The 18,084-nt window shown below is 46.4% G+C and overlaps 1 protein-coding gene and 1 long non-coding RNA gene across 2 annotated transcripts; one reads left to right on the top strand and one right to left on the bottom strand.

Moving 5' to 3' along the window:
* Positions 1–7,257: 7,257 nt before the first annotated feature.
* Mett27l1 (methyltransferase 27 like 1) lies at positions 7,258–8,318 on the top strand (the record flags this gene model as incomplete). The annotated part of the gene is made up of 1 exon (XM_039091331.2): positions 7,258–8,318. A coding segment is annotated over one exon (675 nt), but the record flags the coding sequence as incomplete, so codon positions are not given.
* Positions 8,319–13,008: 4,690 nt separating this feature from the next.
* LOC102547822 (uncharacterized) lies at positions 13,009–17,374 on the bottom strand. The gene is made up of 3 exons (XR_358942.5): positions 17,240–17,374; positions 16,851–17,036; positions 13,009–14,024 (listed from the first exon to the last, which is right to left on the bottom strand). It is a non-coding gene; the product is annotated as an uncharacterized LOC102547822 (long non-coding RNA).
* Positions 17,375–18,084: the final 710 nt, after the last annotated feature.

Raw genomic sequence — 18,084 nt, 5'->3', positions numbered from 1 at the left:
ACACGTGCCTGTTATATTTAAGGCTCTTAGTTCTAGCCCTAGCATTGAGGGGGAACATTTCTAAATGAAGTAAAAATTGAATTATCATATCGCCCTTCAACATCCATTCTGAGAGTATACCTGTCTTACTCCGGGTTTCTATTGTTGCAACAAGACATCATGACCAAAGAAGCAAGTTGGGGAGGAAAGGGTTTACTTAGCTTACACTTCCACATTGCTGTTCCTCACCAAAGGAAGTCGAGACTGGAACTCAACTAGGGCAGGAACCTGGAGGCACGAGCTGATGCAGAGGCCATGGAGGGGTGCTGCTTACTGGATTGCTTCCCCTAGCTTGCTCAGTCTACTTTCTTATAGAACCCAGGACCACCAGCCCAGGGATGGCACCATCCAGAAGGAGCTGGGCCCTCCCCCACCGATCACTAACTGAGAAAATTGAGAAGAGCTGGATCTCATGGAGGCATTTCTTCAACTCAGTCTCCTTTCTCTGTGATGCCTCCAGCTCGTGTCAAGTTTGACACACGAGATCAGCCACTACAACTGACCCCATGTCGACTCGACACGCAAACACATCACTATAAAGCTAAACTTACTTTCTTATTCATCCCCAAGGTCTAAAGTTGAAAAGTCCCCCAGCCTTTACAAATTCAAACGCATTAAAACTTGAATTCCTTTAAAATATCTAATCTCTTTTGAAATCCGTTCTCTTAACAGTAGGCTCCACTAAAATACTTTGTTACTTAAAGAGGAGGGAAAAAAATCAGAGCAAAAATCAAACTCTAACCTTCCAGTGTCTGGGATCCACTCACGATCTAGACAGCTCCGAAAGGCTTCAGTTGCTTCTCCAGCTCTTTTCTCTGTAGCACACACCTTGTCTTCCAGGCTCCTGTGCCTCTGCTCCACTGTTCTCGGTGGTCATCCTACGGTACTAGCGTCTCCAAAACTCTGAGGTCTTCAGCTGCACTTTCACAAGTAGCCTCTTAAAGGTTCTCTTCATGGTACCAAGCCTCAACTCTGCACGACCCCTTCAGGCCTAGGCCTTCAGCTGCACCTCACCAACGGCCTCTCGCAGTGCCACGTGTCAGCTGCTACCCCTTCACGTTTTCAAAACCAGTACCACCTGGGTGACCACCTGGGCTACCAAGTCCTGCAGCCATGAGATACAAGCGTGGCTGCCTCTGGAACAACACAGCCTCTCTGTGCTCTCAGGAAAACACTTCACAGAATAGTTCACCTCAGTGATGCTGGCCTCTTTATCACCGCTAATTTCTCAGCTCCAGCTAGCCAGCATCGATTGTCCCGGTAATGCAAAGGTTTCGTCTTAGTAATTCCGGCATCTTGTAAATCACAGCTGACGAACAAGCCCTACATATCCAGAGCCACAGAACCTTCACAATGAAAAGAGCAAACAGACTTGATAGAATCTTTAATCCTCCCTCTGAAATTCCACAAGCCAGGCCTCCATCTTCTGCACCGCTCAACATTCTTCCAAGCTCCTACAGAACATCCCACAGAGCTCTTAACACTAAATGGCTCTTCTAGCCCAAAGTTCCAAAGTCCTTCTATAGTCCCCCTAAAAACATGGTCAGGGTTGTCACAGGAATACCTCACTGTGCTGGTACCAACTTGTTTTAGTCAGGGTTCTATTGCTGTGATGAAACCCCATTACCAAAAGGCAGGTGGGGAGGAACGGGTTTATTCAGTGAACACTTCCATAACACTGTTTATCACCAAAAAAAGTTAGGACAGGAACTCAAACCAGGTTTGAGGCAGGAGCTGAAGCAAAGGCCATAGAGGGGTGCTGTTTACTGGATTCCTTCTCCTGACTGGCTCAGCATGCCTTCCTATAGAACCCAGGACCACAACCCCAGGGATGTCACCACCCACAATGAGCTGGGCCCTCCTCCCTTCAGCACTAATGAGAAAATGCTCGGTAGCTGGCTCTCATGGAAGCATTTCCTCACCTGAGGCTCCGTTCTCTGTGCTGACACTAGCTTGTGTCAACCTGACACACAAAACCAGTCAGCGCAACATCCAAAGGAAATGATACCACCACTCAGACAGACATCTGCCCTTCTGAGCTTCTGCTACACAAACCATAAGGAGTGTATGAGGATGCTGTGGTACATGAAGACAATGCAATTGACCTTAAAAAAAGAGACACTGCCATTAGCCACGCCATGGCGAACCTGGAGGACATCCAGCCAAGTTAAGTAGGAAGAAAAATTCTGCCTGAGTTCCCTATTACATGGGACCAAAAACCAAGCAAGCAACCAGTTGGTGTCCCTGGGAAAGATCACGTCTGACACCCACAGCTTTCTTCTGTTCATGGCATATGGTTGAGACCTTGTGGGATTTTCCCTGTCCATTGCTGTCATCCTTGCACAAGTAACATTATATACATATGGAGCAGGCTACATTCAGGGATGTATATGTGTGTATACACATACTTATGCATATATAGACATACACATCACATACAAACACATATATATACACATGCAGTAACAGTTTGTGAAACACAAGACCATGAATTTGAAAAGATTCAGAGGGCAAGTGGGAGAGATTGGGAGAAGGATGAGGGAAGGGAGAAATGTAATTAAATTATATTGGGGTTGGGGATTTAGCTCAGTGGTAGAGCCCTTGCCTAGCAAGCACAAGGCCCTGAGTTCGGTCCCCAGCTCCAAAATAAAATAAAATAAAATGTAAATTAAAAAAATTATATTGTCAAAAATAAAAGAAAATCAATCTATAGATAAAAAAAGATTATAGAAAAGAGAAACAAAGTAGTTTGCTGTGTGTGACTTGTTACAATCTTTTTTTTTTTTAAGATTTATTATATGTAAGTACACTGTAGCTGTCTTCAGACACACCAGAGAGGGCATTGGATCTCATTACAGATTGATGTGAGCCACCATGTGGTTGCTGGGATTTGAACTCAGGACCTCTGGAAGAGCAGCCAGTGCTCTTAACCCCTGATCCATCTCTCCAGCCCTTGCTACAATCTTCTTTCCAGGTGATTGTAAATTGAATACTGATGTCTTTTCCCAACGAGTACTTAATAGTCACAGGAAAAGAGCAAGCAAGTGATAGGGGATGTCTGAGAGAGGGAATAAAGCAGTGCTTACCACAGGAGGAAGGGAATGGGAGGTGGTCCAGGTTTGAACAAGTCTGGAGATGTGCGTGTGCCCCCAGCACTGCACTGCAGTTAACAGATGAACAGAATCAGCTACACTTACTGCTGGGGCAGGATGCATGAGCTTGTGTTCATTTTCTCTCTCTCTCTCTCTCTCTCTCTCTCTCTCTCTCTCTCTCTCTCTCTCTCTCCCCCTCCCTCCCTCCCTCCCCAGGGTTTCTCTGTGCGGCCTTGGCTGTCCTAGAATTTGCTTTGTAGACCACCTTGGCCTTGAACTCACAGAGCTCCACCTGCCTCTGCCTCCTGAGTGCTGGGATTAAAGGTGTGCACCACCATCACCTGGCTGCTCACGGTTTTCTACTTTCTGCGATCTCACAGCATCATGCCAAATTTGTATACACAACTTTAAGATTTTTTTTTTAATCTAAAGGAAGGGTTGGAAGAGTAGCTTTGGAACTAGTAAATCAAGAAAAAGAAAATGGAGGCTGGAGAGATGGCTCGGCAGTTAAAAGCACGTTGCTCTTCCAGTGGCCTCAAGCTCAGTCCCCAGCGCCCACATCTACCTGTAACTCCAGCTCTAACGGGGTCTGCCGCCTCTGTCTGGCCCCGTAGGCACCCACACTCATATGCACATGCAGTCATATGCAAATAGACATACGTGATGGCTTGAATAGGAATGGCCACCATAGAGTATCTGAATGCTTGGCCCATAAGGAATGGCACTATGAGGAGGTGTGGAGGAAGTGTGGCCTTGTTGGGGGAAGTGTGTCACTGTGGGGGCAGGCTTTGAGGTCTCCTAGGCTCCAGCCGCACCCAATGCAGAAGACAGTCTCCTCCTGGCTGCCTGCAGATCAAGATGTAGAACTCTCAGCTCCTCCAGCACCATGACTACCTGGAAGCTGCCAGCTTCCCACCATGATGATAATGGACTGAACCTCTGAAACTGTAAGCCAGCCCCAATAAAATGTTTTCATTTATAAGAGGTACCTTGGCCATGATGTCTTTTTACAGCAATAACACCCTAATACAACTGTCTACAGAGTGAGTTCCAGGGCAGTCAGGGCCTAACACAGAAACCCTGTCTCAAAAAGAAAAAAAAAAAGTCACTTCTCGGTTAGCCAAACAATTACAATTTAGTCACTTTCTGTTTTTTAAGAAGAACAAAATTAATATAATTATTCTAATCAAGGGAATTTGGAGTGAATTACAGTCCAGAGCCAGTTCAGTTAAATATGACAGTTTCTGGGTCCACCAAGATCAACAGGACTTCATGGTGCTAGAGTATACACACATATACACTATACAGGCAGACTGAGAAATATGACCAAAAGCAAATGGCTGCCAGATACCTGGTGGCTATGGCCTATAACACCAACTACTTAGGCTGAGACAGGAGGATCACAAATTCAAGGCTAGCCTGGGAAACATTGAACTTCTATTTCAAAGTAAAAGTATTAAAAGGGTTGGAAGTATAGCTCAATAGTAGAGTGTGCGTGCGTGTGTGCGTGTTTGTGTGTGTGTGTCTGTGTGTATGTCTGTGTGTATGTATGTATGTATGTGTGTGTGTGTGTATGTGTGGGTGTGTGTATGTGTGTGTATGTGTATGTCTGTGTGTGTGTGTATGTCTGTGTGTGTATGTCTGTGTGTGTGTATGTGTATGTCTGTGTGTGTGTCTGTGTCTGTGTATGTATATGTCTGTGTGTATATGTCTGTGTGTGTATATGTCTCTGTGTGTCTGTGTGTATGTCTGTGTGTGTATATGTCTGTGTGTGTGTCTGTGTGTATGTGTGGGGGTGGGTGGGTATGTGCGTGTGTGTCTATAATATACAAATGTCTCAAAGAGCTGGATTAGAAGTTTGTTGTGTTTTCTGCCTTTGGCTCTGAGACCTTTCTGTTGGTAACTGAGAAGCATGTCACTTCACAGCCTCACATTTGTCTTAACTAGAGGAACCTCCAGCTGCCATGCCTCTCTGACCGCTCAGAGTCACATTTTAGTCTGTCCCTACAGCCAACACTTCCTCTACCCTTCCCAGGACCATTGCCAGCCCACCCTCAGCTATCTGTGCTTTTCCCTTCCCCACACCGCCAAGCAAACACGCCTGTTGATGCATCATTGCTTACACTTCTATATGGCTACTTCTGTCTTCCCAATGTAGCCCTCTGATAGCCTCAGGCCATCTAGAGTACTGCTCCAGATGAACCTTGTAGTTAAATGGTTAAAACCATGTCCCCTAATCTAAGGTTTGACAGGTCAGTCTTTCAGGCTGTTACTGGTTGGGTGACACATCCTGGCCCAGCAGCCCTGGCTTCATCCACCTGGAGCTCTATTTAAATTACCCCACATTCGCTGCTAGTTCCACGGCAAGCTGACGTCTAAAAGCAAGAGCATGTATTAGTACTTAATAAGCCAGTTTCTAGATTGCCTTTAGCTGAAACCAAAGGTACAAATTGATTGAGTCTAACACAATTTCTTACCGATGTACTTGGAGAGGCCCATCCAATGGGGCTGAGAGAATTTCCCTGTGTCCATTATGCTTTCTGCAGTGGACGCCGAAGTCGGGAACTTTTGCATATCAGGACGGCACGTGCAGCATCCCAATCATTAAGAAACGCAAGGAGGGAGACATAGAAGAACTCGCTCTTGGCAAATACATAGCAGCCAGAACCCTTAGCCCAGCCCCCAGCCAAACTGCGGTGAGCTACATATATTTGACTAAAAGAGGAAAAACCCGGGAGGAGTCGTGCAGAGAACCACTGCGTGCAGTATTTAGAAGACACACATGCATCCTTTGCTGTTCTAGTAGAACCTCCCCCCTCCCCCATTTTGAATTCTTTTTAACACAGAGGTTAACCATTTAATCACCAGTTATTTTTGTTTCAATTCTTTTCCTCGAAGTCATGTCTTTTCCACCAACTGGAAGGGGAAAAAAAAGTTGTTTTGGACAGAGTCTATGTAGTCCAGGCTTCTCTTGAGTCCACAGTCCTCCTGCCTCAGCTTCCCGGGTGCTGGTGTTATAGGTATGCAGAGCATGCCAGCTCAGTGGGAAACAAAAGATTAAGATGTGTCTAACTCACATGTTAAAGGATGAAAAAACGGGGCTCATTTTTGTAGCAGGAGGAAAATTCAACATGAACCAGCAGGAACGGTGGAGTTTGGACAGTGCTTAGAATCCCCTGGGTTAATCTGTAACGGGCAATTCTCCTCCTTAAATTCCCCCAATGACTAAAATTTGGTTGTAGTAATTATTTAAGAGCTCCTTAAGGAGAAGAAGGAAGATAAAAACGTGAGATCGAAATGAAAGGGCTCTAATTTTGTGGGGATTTGCATAGCCCACTGGAGGTTACAGATAATACTGAATGTAACTGTTTTGCCTGTCTCTCTTTCATTCTGTTTGACAATCCAAGTAACGACACGGGTGCGGGGCAGTGAGGGAAGGGCAGAGGGGGACTGATTTTTCTTTCTTGATTTATCCTGAGTTGGTGTTAAATGGGTGGGAAACTCCCATTCTCCACAGGGCAGGGCAAGGGCTGGCCACAGCGGCAACAATTCACTAGGCTTGGGAACAACCTTCTCTGTGGCACAGGGACATCAGAAGCCATACTACCGGTGAAGCACAAGCTAGAGAAATTAATTTATGGGGGCTCTGGTGACAGCAGATTAAAATGACTGATCTAAAATTCCAAGACAGGCTGCAGACATGGTTCAGTGGTTAAGAGCACTGGCTGCTCTTTCAGAGGACCCAGGATCGATTCCCAGCACCCACATGGCAACTCACAACCATCTGTAAATCTGGCTCCAGGGGAATTGGCACCGTTTTCTAGCCTTCAGAACACCAGGCACACATGTGGTGTACAGACATGCAGACAAAACACACAAACACACACACACACACACACACACACACACACACACACCAAAGAGACAAACGTTTACACTCCGGTATGAGACTACTCATGATCTTGGTCACTTAGGTATGCTTTCCTTAGCTCTGTTTGTTCACCTGAGAAATGACCACGATAACAGGACGTCTTGAGTTTTTCCAGATCTAAGCTTCTGATGTCCAATGCACGTTGAGTCTTTGTGTTACCAGATAGATTAAAAATTCCCAATTCCCCCCTCCACTTCCCGCACCTCTGCCTGGAGAAGCAGGCTCCGTAGGGATGTGGCTGCTTTGAAGTATCGAGCCCCACGCCTTGCTGTGGATTGTCTCAGTCAAGCCCTTCAGGGCCCACCCCATGATGCCCTGATCCTGGATGTGGCCTGTGGCACTGGCCTGGTAGCTGTGGAGCTACAGGCTCGGGGCTTCCTTCAGGTGCAGGGGGTGGACGGAAGCCCAGAAATGCTGAAGCAGGCCCGAGCCCGTGGCCTGTACAACCACCTTAGCCTCTGTACCCTGGGCCAGGAGCCGCTGCCCTACCCTAAAGGGACCTTTGACGCCGTGATCATTGTGGGCGCTCTCAGTGAGGGACAGGTGCCCTGCAGTGCCATACCTGAGCTCCTAAGAGTCACCAAGCCGGGTGGACTTGTTTGTCTGACTACCAGGACCAACCCTTCCAGCCTTCCATACAAGGAGGCGCTGGAAGCCGCCTTAGACTCCCTGGAGCAGGCTGGAGCGTGGGAACGCCTGGTGACCCAGCCTGTGGACCACTGGGAGCTAGCAACTTCAGAACAAGAGTCAGGGCTGGCCACCTGTGCCAACGATGGCTTCATCTCTGGCGTCATCTACCTTTACCGAAAGCAGGAGACAGCCCAGGGTGAGAGAGGGAGGCTCAGTATCCAGCCCCTAATTGACCACTGATCCTCTATGTATGGTCTTAGCCCAGTGTGTTTTCTTGGCCTTCCTTGCTCTGTCTGTAAAATGGGTCCATCTTCCCAACCATGTTAGGTATACCCCAAAGGGACTGAAAGGACTCCTCTAGTTTCAAGACCACAAGACTGGAGCGGTCATTAACAGTGTTTGCTCCTCAAAGCATGAGAAACTGAGATACCTGGCATCTTCAGCATCCAAAATCAACTTCACATGTTACAAGCATGCCTGTGTGTGATGCCACTATTGGGGTAGCGAGATGGGCGGGTCCCTCAGGAGGTAACTGAACCAAAACTCTCCACTCAGTGAGGCATCCTGTCAAGTAATAAGGCCGAGAAGTGAGAGTGACCGGGGGTGGGGAGGTGGGGGGGTGGGAGGGTGGGGGGGATTATGGATGACCTCGATCCAGCCTGTCCATGTGCGGGTGCGCCCGTACACTCAGGTACACAAGCTACATACCAGAGACAGGAAAAATAAAAATAAAACAGTAAAGAGAAAAAAAAAAATTCCCAATTCCCTTTGCAGTCTTTGGCTTTTGTTGGTTTGAGACAGGGTTTCACTCTGGCCTCAAACTCAAGCAGATCCTGTAGACAGGGGCCCACTAGGCCTATCTTGTCATCCCCACCCCCGTCCCTTTTCTTCCTTTATTATTTTGAACAACACTGGAAGCAAACTCCAGGCCCTGGACCATTGCTCTCCACCGAGCTACATCCCTAAATCTATCACCAGTGGTTTTAAAATGTAAATAAGGGAGTGGAGCGATTAAGAGCACGAGGACCCAGGTTCAGTTCCCAGCACCCACATGGCAGCTCACAACTCTCTGTAACTCCAGTTCCGGGAGATCGGACACCCTCTTCTGAATACCAGGCACATATATGATGCCCGTACATATATGCAGCCGAAACACTCATTCACATAAAAATAACTCTAGACGGGCACGGTGGCACACGTATTGAACCCCAGCACTCAGGAGACAGAGGCAGGCAGGTCTCTGAGTCTGAGGCACGTGGTCTACTCAGTCACTTCCAGGATAGCCTGGGCTACAGAGAAACCCTGTCTCAAAAAATGAAAATAAATTTTTAAAAATGCCAAATGTAAATAAAAAAATAACATGGCATTCCACCTATCGGGTTAGTAATAACGAAAAGTTTGGAGATACCCAACAAGGGTCAGGTGTGCAAACACATGTGTGTGTGTCCAGCAGAGGGGCTGGACACGGCTCAGTTATAAAGCACCGACCTTGCAAGCACAGGTACCTAGAGCAGTGGCCAGAACCCATGTTTAAAAAATACAAAATAGCTGGGTAGTGGTGGTGCACACTTTTAATCTCAGCACTCAGGAAGCAGAGTCAGGAGGGTCTCTGTGAGTTCAAGGCTAGCACTCTGGTGTATAGAGCAAGTTCCAGGATAGCCACAACTACACACACACACACACACACACACACACACACACACACACATACATGCACACACGCATGCCTACCTACACATATATACCTATATACACATTAACGCATACATGTACATACACACATAAAAATGCTTTGGAAAAGAAAGGACAAAGTCCATATAACCTAGAACATATTTTTCTTGAGACAGGGTTTTTCTACATAGCCCTGGCTGTCCTGGAACTCACCATGTAGACCAGGCTGTCCTCAGATTCTCAGAGGTTCACCTGCCCTTAGTCACAAAATGCTGGAATTGAAGGCTGTGACACCATGCCTGTCCATAACCTTGAACATATCTAACCTCTGATAGCTGTACTTACAAAGGGCTACTGGGCTGTGTACATAGGCCTGCCCATGACAGAAGTGCTTGAAAGAGCCATGAGCAGGAAAATAACTGACTACATTGCAGGTGCATCCGTGTTCAGAGATGGTAAGCTGTCTCTAGAAAACATTTTGCATGTTGACATGAGAAAGATATCAAGGTTGACCCAGTGAAACTTGTGCAATAGAGGGATATAAATAATACGATATAATTCACTTTTAAAAAGAGGAGATATTAACTGACAGAGGACTTGTGTGTCAAGATAGCCATTTTCTACAACTCTACACTACTTGTGTTATGCTAGGGACCAGAAACTGGAACCGATCTGAGGTTCTCTACCATGATCACTTATATTTAAGCTTTTAAAGCAAGAAACAGCCTTGAAAAGCAACAGAGAGGCTATGTCACAGAATGACCACAGATAGCTGGGTACAGGGTCATCCTGAGGTGACTGCATCTCTTGGCTTCATGGGAGCTGAGTACTAGCAGGCTGGGGCTTTGTAGACATAAACCCTTTGTGGTATCTGATCGTGACTGTAAAGCATCCCTCTCCCCTTCTTTTGGTAAGAAGACATATTCTCCTTTCAGGAACTACTTTTTCCTCCACCTCCTAGTCCATATCTCATGTTGGGGGCAGACTGTGACCTCTGCTTACAAGAATGGTCATTGTCCCTGGCCAAACTGTCATGATGGCTCCCAAGAGAGAGACTGCCCAAACATGGTAGAGGACCGCCAACTACAGATTATCTTCTAGAGTTTCTGGGCAAAGAAGCTAATCTCCTCTGGGAGCGATGCTACCACAGCAAACATCTGGAACTGATGTGTCTCTTGTCACCAACACCCGGGTGGAGACTTGTCTGAAAATGTAGCAAAACACAGGAAGGCAGGCCATGTGACGAGAGATGGATTCCTGTGGAAATGAAGCACCTGCTTCCAGCTGCAGACGCCTTTTGCGTTTTGTACGAGCTCGGAAATTCTCAATGTCCCCTCTACTACAGTGAGCTGGGTACCTCTCAGTTTCATCACAGAATCTCAGCAAATACAAGCACCTTGGGAATTTGTTCAACTGCTGGCAGTGCCCACAGTACCAAATCCAAACTCTCCAGCAGCTGCATTTACCACAAGGCTTTCTCTTCTCTCCCACATGTCCTCCCCCTCCCACCCAACCCGGAAGAGGGACCGAAAAGAACAGAACCCCAGTGATACACTTATAGCATGCTGCGCTCATTCTCCAGTGTTCTTCGTTACTTAGATTCTCAATACGCAAGTACTTCTGTATGGCATTAGTGTCTTAAAGATGACTCGGTCAGGTCCTGAGGAGCTGACATTTAGTAAAGTGCCTGCCTTGCTGATGTAAGGAACTGATTTTTGGATGCTCCGGACCCATGTAAAAGCCAGTGGCACATGTAGGAACCCTAGTACTGGGAGAGCAGAGGGAGATGAACCTCTGGATCAAGCCTAGCAGACTTTAGGTTCCAGGAAAACCTGTCCCAAAAACTTAAGATGCAGAGCAACATTGGCTTCCAGCTTCCATGTGCATGAAAACCTGCATGCACAAATGCATGTACCTATACAAACACATAGACACAACACGAGCGCATGAGCGTGTGCACACAGACACCAGGTAGTCTTGGTTTTAATAGCTGTTAGGCATCTTATAGATATCAATCACGGTAGCAGACATGTAAATTCCAACGCTCCTTTCACTGACGGTCTCAATGATCTGCTATGTAAACAGGGCAGTCACATTACTAAGGCGTATATAAGCACATCACATTCTCCACTCATGGGAGAGAAGACACTGCCGACCTGGAAACATGGTGGACAGGAGGAGACAGAGGACATTTGGAGATAGCCACATTTCTCTCCTGTCACTGCTGCCCTGTTCGGTAAGTACCAGGACCTCACCCTATTGGCTCGGCAAGCTCAGGATCCAGTTGCTTCAGCCTCTGCACAACCTCCCACTGCACCTTACAATGGCCGCCAAACTCCTCCGGCCCTCTGGAAATTGTAGCATCACCTGCCCTGAGAAGATGAGTGACTCTCTTGCCACACAGACCATAAACTCAGACCTGTTCAACAAGCCTGCTATGAAAAGAGACAGTCATAACAAGACACCTTGCAAGCTGGTCTGGACAGGTCAAAGGGCGCAGTGAAACACCATCTGTTAGTTGTGAACATGCCTCTTGTCACTTCTCTTTAGGTTGACAGGCTGGTAGTGACCCATGGCAGCTATGGCTCAGTGCAGTGCCCCTGTGTCTGGCTGTCGAGCTTGGCAGGGCTCTAGGGACCACACAGCCATTTCAGTGTTAGACTTTCTTGGTCTCGGCAATCTCAGAGGCAGGCACAGAATAAAGGCAAGGCAAAACCCAAATGGAAAAATGCCACTGGTGTGTGTTACCCATCTCCACACCTGCGCGGACTTGGGGGGCTACAATGAATCACACAGCCTTGGCCACTCGTCTGAATACATACCTGGAAGCCGGCAAGCCTAGATTCAGGCTTGGTGTTTTCTCAAAAGACAATACGATAGCATGATGGTCAGCGAGTGGTGAGAGACAGTGTGGAAGCTGATGCCTAAGGCAGAGGAACTGATATGGTGAGGTTGTGAGAGGAATTGCATCTGAATATAGAGCGACACCCTCATGGCGGACCCACATAAGATAGTAAGAGAATTGGAAACCCTCTACCTCCTCCTCTCCTTCCCTTCTGTGATGGTTTGTAAATGCCTGGCCCAGGGAGTGGCACTATTAGAAGGTGTGGCCTTGTTGGAGGAAGTATGTCACTGTGGGGGTGGGCTTGTAGACCCTACTCCTAGCTGCCTGAGGATGCTCAGTCTGTTCCTGGCTTCCCTTGGGTGAAGATGTAGAACTCAGCTCCTCCCATACCATGCCTGCCTGGATGCTGCCTTGATGATAATGGACTGAACCTCTGAACCTGTAAATCAGCTCCAATTAAATGTTGTTCCTTATAAAACTTACATAGATCATGGTGTCTGTTCACAGCAATAAGACCCTAACTAAAACACTTTCCCACCCTCCCTCCCTCCCCTCTTACTCCTTCCCTTCCCTTCTCTCCCCTCTCCCCTTCCCTTTCCTCCCTTTCCCTTTCCTCCCCTCCCTCTCCTTCCCTTCCCTCTCTCCCTCTCCTTACCTTCCCTCTCTCCCTCTCCTTCCCTTCCCTCTCTCCCTCTCCTTCCCTTCCCTCTCTCCATCTCCTTTCCTTCCTTCCCTCTACTCCCCTTCCCTTCCCTTCCTCCCTTTCCTTTCCTTCCCTTCTTCTCCCCCCTTCCTTTCCCCCTCTTGCTGCACTGCTAGGGGTGGAAGCCAGGGTCTTGCCTTGTACATGCTAGACAACTACTGTACCATCCAACCGTATTCCCAGCCTGTACTTTCTTCCATAAGGTCACTGATTCCTGTCAGGTAGCTCTGCTCTCAAAGCATAACCACCTCCCAAGTGTTCCAACTCCGTATGAATTTGGAGAAGATACATTCAAGCTATGACACAGATGCAAGGCCTTCTCTGGCTTTTCTCAAAGCCCAGAGGATTTTCAATTGTGCATAACATACCAACGTCAACACAGCAGGCAAGGGTGATGTGCAGTGCTGGCTGCGGTGAGCTTTAAGGAAGAGCCATCACAATTAAACCTTCATCGTTCCTTCAGGATCCGGCATATGAGGGCTGTTTTAGCAGCACCGGTCGGCTTTTCTCCCTCCACTGTGTATACATTCTCCTAAAGCGATTGCTCTAGGATTTGTTGGTTGCATTGAACCTGCCCTCTTTCCTGTCCGATTGCCCTTACTCCAATCCACCCTGTACACCATGACCTCGGCCTACGCATGCGTTCTCTGAATACAGAGAAGTTTGAGTCACACAATCTAGCAAGAGGGGCAGCGGGTGGTGAGAGCACTAAGGTCAGACCTATTATCCGTCCATACTATGGAATTGGCTTCCTGGCATCTCCAGAGGCTGTCTAAATGGCTTCCTGGCATCTTCAGAGGCTGTCTGGCACTCTACTATGGTATAACTGTAAACCACGTCCTCCACAGGTTCATGTCTGAGCACTTGGCTCCCCAGATGAAGGGGATGTTTAGGGAAGTTGTGGAACCTTCTGGACACAGGACCTACCTAAGAGAAATAAGGCCAAGCTAGATTAAAACTAACCTGGTCTGGACAGGACTCTCTGCTTCTTGGTCTTCCAAGATGTGAGCAAGCTGGGCCTCAAGTCCCCACTGCCACAGACAGGATCCGTCCCGGTGATGTGCTTTCCCTGCCATGGAACTGCAGGCTGGAATAAATACTTCCTCCTTTAAGCTGTCATAGCAATTAGAAAAGGAACAAAACCAGGCCTCTTGATCATCTACTGCCTAGATTCTGGAGACCCATATACCATAAATGTCCCCTTCCGGGCTAACTGGATGGACTGCAACCCTCCTAAATTTTTTTTTCACACTGATTTTTGTATGTGTGAGGGGAGTCTCTCCTTTCACCACTTAGTTCGCCAGGAATTGAACTCAGGTCTGTGGTCTTGGCAGCACACACCTTTACCCAAGAAGCCATCTTGCCAGCCCCTATATCCTTAAACAGTAGCTGTGCTCCTCCATTTTCTGGAAAGCCATCTCTTCATGTACTTGTGTCACCACTACAATGAAAGCATCTTAAAGGAAGGAATCGTTTTACACTTGTTAGCTTGTTGCTTGATAAATAGGTCATCAATAGATTCTTAAATCGATTTGAGTTCTCTTCATCCTTGTAAGACACAGCTCAAATCCTGTCACTTGCTTGAAGCCTCAGGTCATTCACTCAGGGTCCCTCCATCCCTTGAACCTGCTCTAGCATCTATGGGTCTTAGTATTTACTTAGCAACAACCTGCCTGAGACATAACTCTTTGGTTCATTTCTTGCACTGCTCTTCCTCTCTTTCATGAGTTTAAACTTTCCTTTTAGGGACCACAGGCTTTTCTTTTTTAATCTCAATATCTAAAGCCTAAAATAGGTCTTCTCTTGCCTTATGCATTGACTCTGCTGAAGTGAATACAAATTGTTTATAAAATTTAATTATAGGAAACTCATATTCGCCATTAACTAGAGACAAGTGTTCATCTTCCCTGGCATACAAACATGTATTATATAAGGAACGTCATCTTGTCTCTCACATGTCACAGAAGCCAGCCTCTAAGATAGCCCTCCCTTTCTTGTTCCATTCATGCAACAGGAAGTCCCCAGTCTCCTCCCACATTGAACATGCTGGCCTAACTCGCCATCAGCCTATGGCACACATTATGAGGAAGAATCCTGAGATGAACTGGGAAACATCATTGCAGCTCCTTGCTTCCTCCCATGAACTTTGCCTCAATGTGTTCTGATAGAAACCAATATTGTTTCCTTCCGTTTGGTTTGCTTTTTGAGACAGGATCTCTCTACATAGTCCTGGCTGTCCTGGAACTAGCTATGCAGATGGTACTGACCTTGAAGTTACAGGGATGGGCCTGCAATTGCCTCCTAAATGCTAGGAGGAAAGGTGATCACCACGCCCAGGATAACATTGGCCTTCTAATGTTCACATCTACCATGGCTTCAAAAATATTTCCTTTCCACGGAGATGGCTCCAAGCATAAAAGCGTGTGCTGCCAAGACCACGGACCTGAGTTCAATTCCCGGGAACTGAGTGGTGAAAGGAGAGACTCCCCTCACACATACATAAATCAATGTGAAAATAAACAATTAACAATGGAAGCTTAAGACTCAAGCAGGGTCCCAGGGCTTCAGGGTTGTTTCACGGTTTGCTCCTGCCTTCATCTTCCAGCCTCAACTCATAGCAGTCTCTACGTTCTCCCAGGACCTTGTTAGACTAGCTTTCTTGAACTTCCTCTCACTTCTAAGCCTTTGCACGCACTACAACCTGGCTCCCCAGTTCAGTGTCGCCCCCATCCCACAGCCTTTCCCCAGACTCATATGTAAGATTTCAGTGTCAGTTAGTTGCTAAGGAAACCCTTTATTGATACCTCCTTTAGGAAAGGTTCCTAGTCACGGGTTTTTTCCTTCTAGTTTTCACTAAGTAATTATTTAATTCAAATTTCTTCCACATCCAGCTGTGAGCAGTGTCAGCCATGGCTACACTTACGCCCTGTACAAAAGGAAGCTTGGCCAACGTCAGTGGCCAATAAGTGTCTTCCTGGGCTCCGCCTTCCGAACTGTACCTAAATCTATACCACACAACTTTTGGTTCCTCAGTTGGTGGGGTAGGATGTTTCTATCGTGTGTTTCTCATCTGGAACACCTTTGCATCTCCAACAACTGCATGTGGAAAATACTGACAAATATTCATTTGTTCATTTATGGACTGAAAGCCAGTTCAGCTAGAGCCTTCCTTAATTGGAGGGACACTTTTAAATGCTTCTAGGAACCATCTTTCATATCACCCCAAGTTTTCCATAGTCCGATGTTGTCATTGAGTATTCCTGTAACTACAGTACCTCCAGAAGGGCTACTGTGCCAAATTAATGAAGTCCTAACATGAGTTAACTTAACCACGATTAAAGGTCAGTTGCTTTACAAGAGCTCAGAAGACACAGAAGTTCTAAAGGGAAAGAGAGTTCCATCAGCTTTTAGATTCTCAGACACCTCCCCACTCTGAAACATCATTCTTTCTTATTGTAAAATAAAAGTATTAAAAGTTAATTTTCTACCACAAAAACTTCCAAGATAATGCAAGCATGGTCCTTGTTCTCGTTCTAGCTTTTTCAAAACTTACTTTCAACTAGGAGTATCAAGATTGAGGGGGGGGCACAAGCTAATAGACTTGAGAGGGGTGGTTGTGTTTTTTCAAGTGTTCACATCAAACCCTTATAATCATTGGAAGTATGGACCCAGCTGCTTCAACATCACCGGACATGTGTAGAGTAGGAGGGCAAGAATGAAGTGGTCACAATTTCTTACCTTACCATGTTTTACACAGATATGACCATGTGAGCAAGTAAGGCCATGTGATACAGCCAGCCAGAGGTTCAATGTTACTGAGCACCTCTGCATTCCCCCATCCCGGCCCAGCCTGTCCATCCCTCTGATTCCTGCAGAGATGGCTTTCTGGTTTCTGTTGATGAGCCAACTTTCTTGGTCATAACTTCTGTACTAACTTACTGTTGCTTCTCTTTAGTTCAGTAATGCCTCATCTTGCCATCTTCTCTCTCACTGGTTGTCTTCATTACAGAGTCAGTCAGCTCTGAGGCTTGGGTGTCTGTTATCATATGGCACGCAATGGATGTGCAGAGCTGAGCCAGCCCCTGAAGACCGAGTATAGGCAAATCCAGGCTTTCTGCTTGGGTTCTGGGAGGGACACAAATGAAATAAAGCGTCAGCTCTCAGGGAGAACTGTGGTCATGAATAGCTGGGTGACCTGGGGCAGCATTTGAGATGAGACTACAAGTAGCCATCCAAAACTGGCCAAGGCCGTCGACTTGTGCAGGGCATCAAACTAGTCCAGAAGCCACGAGCCTATGGTAGGAGGTTACTAGCTCACTAGTACATACCTTGTAGTGAGGGCTTCCAACCAGAGAGAGGTTAGATTTTATTCACGGGCAGCAGGAAGCTTTTGGAAGGCTGTGGCAGCATGGTAACAGCACACACAGGTCATATTCCTTCAGCCGCAGTTCAGGCCTTTGGCAGCTCCCTGAACAAACAATACAGCTGCCAATGTTTTTATTTTTCTTGCATCCCAATTTTTATTTATTATATAAACTGTGAAGGAACTCATTATTCCAAATCTCATCAACTTTTTATTTTTTTCACATTTAACTTTTACCCAAAGGTATATATAATTGTTTTTTTCCAGTTAGGTATGGTAAATAATTTACAAAGATTTCAAAATTGTTTCTAAATGAAATGTGCATCCAATAAATGGATGAGTTGCTTTATGAGGAAGGGTAAAGGCTGTAGTGCACACCCCTTTAATCCTAGCCATTGGGAGGCAGAGGCAGGTGGATCTCTAAGTTTGAAGCCATAGTGAGTTACAACCAACCAGGGATACCTAGAGATTCTATCCCCAAAACAAAACAAAAACAAAAAGAGGAAAAGAAAGAAAGACCTACTTTCAATTAAAGCAGAATAGGAGAAAGGGTTATGGTCCACTAAAATGCAATATAAATTTTGGTCAGTCAGCAACAACACACACTTAAAGCTTGCTTTTACTTGGCTATCAACTGTCTTACTGTGTAACCAGGGGTGAGGAGATAGCTCAGTGAACTTCATACCACGGAAATGAAAGGACTTGAGTTCAGGTCTCCAGCATCTATACAAAAGCCAGGCAAGATGATGTAATGTACTTCTACAATCCTGGTACTGAAGCAAATAGAGACTCTTAGATTGCAGGGACTCA

Source organism: Rattus norvegicus, chromosome 13, assembly GCF_036323735.1.
Source record: "Rattus norvegicus strain BN/NHsdMcwi chromosome 13, GRCr8, whole genome shotgun sequence".
Lineage (NCBI taxonomy): Eukaryota > Metazoa > Chordata > Mammalia > Rodentia > Muridae > Rattus > Rattus norvegicus.
This window is presented reverse-complemented; position numbering and strand designations above follow the sequence as displayed.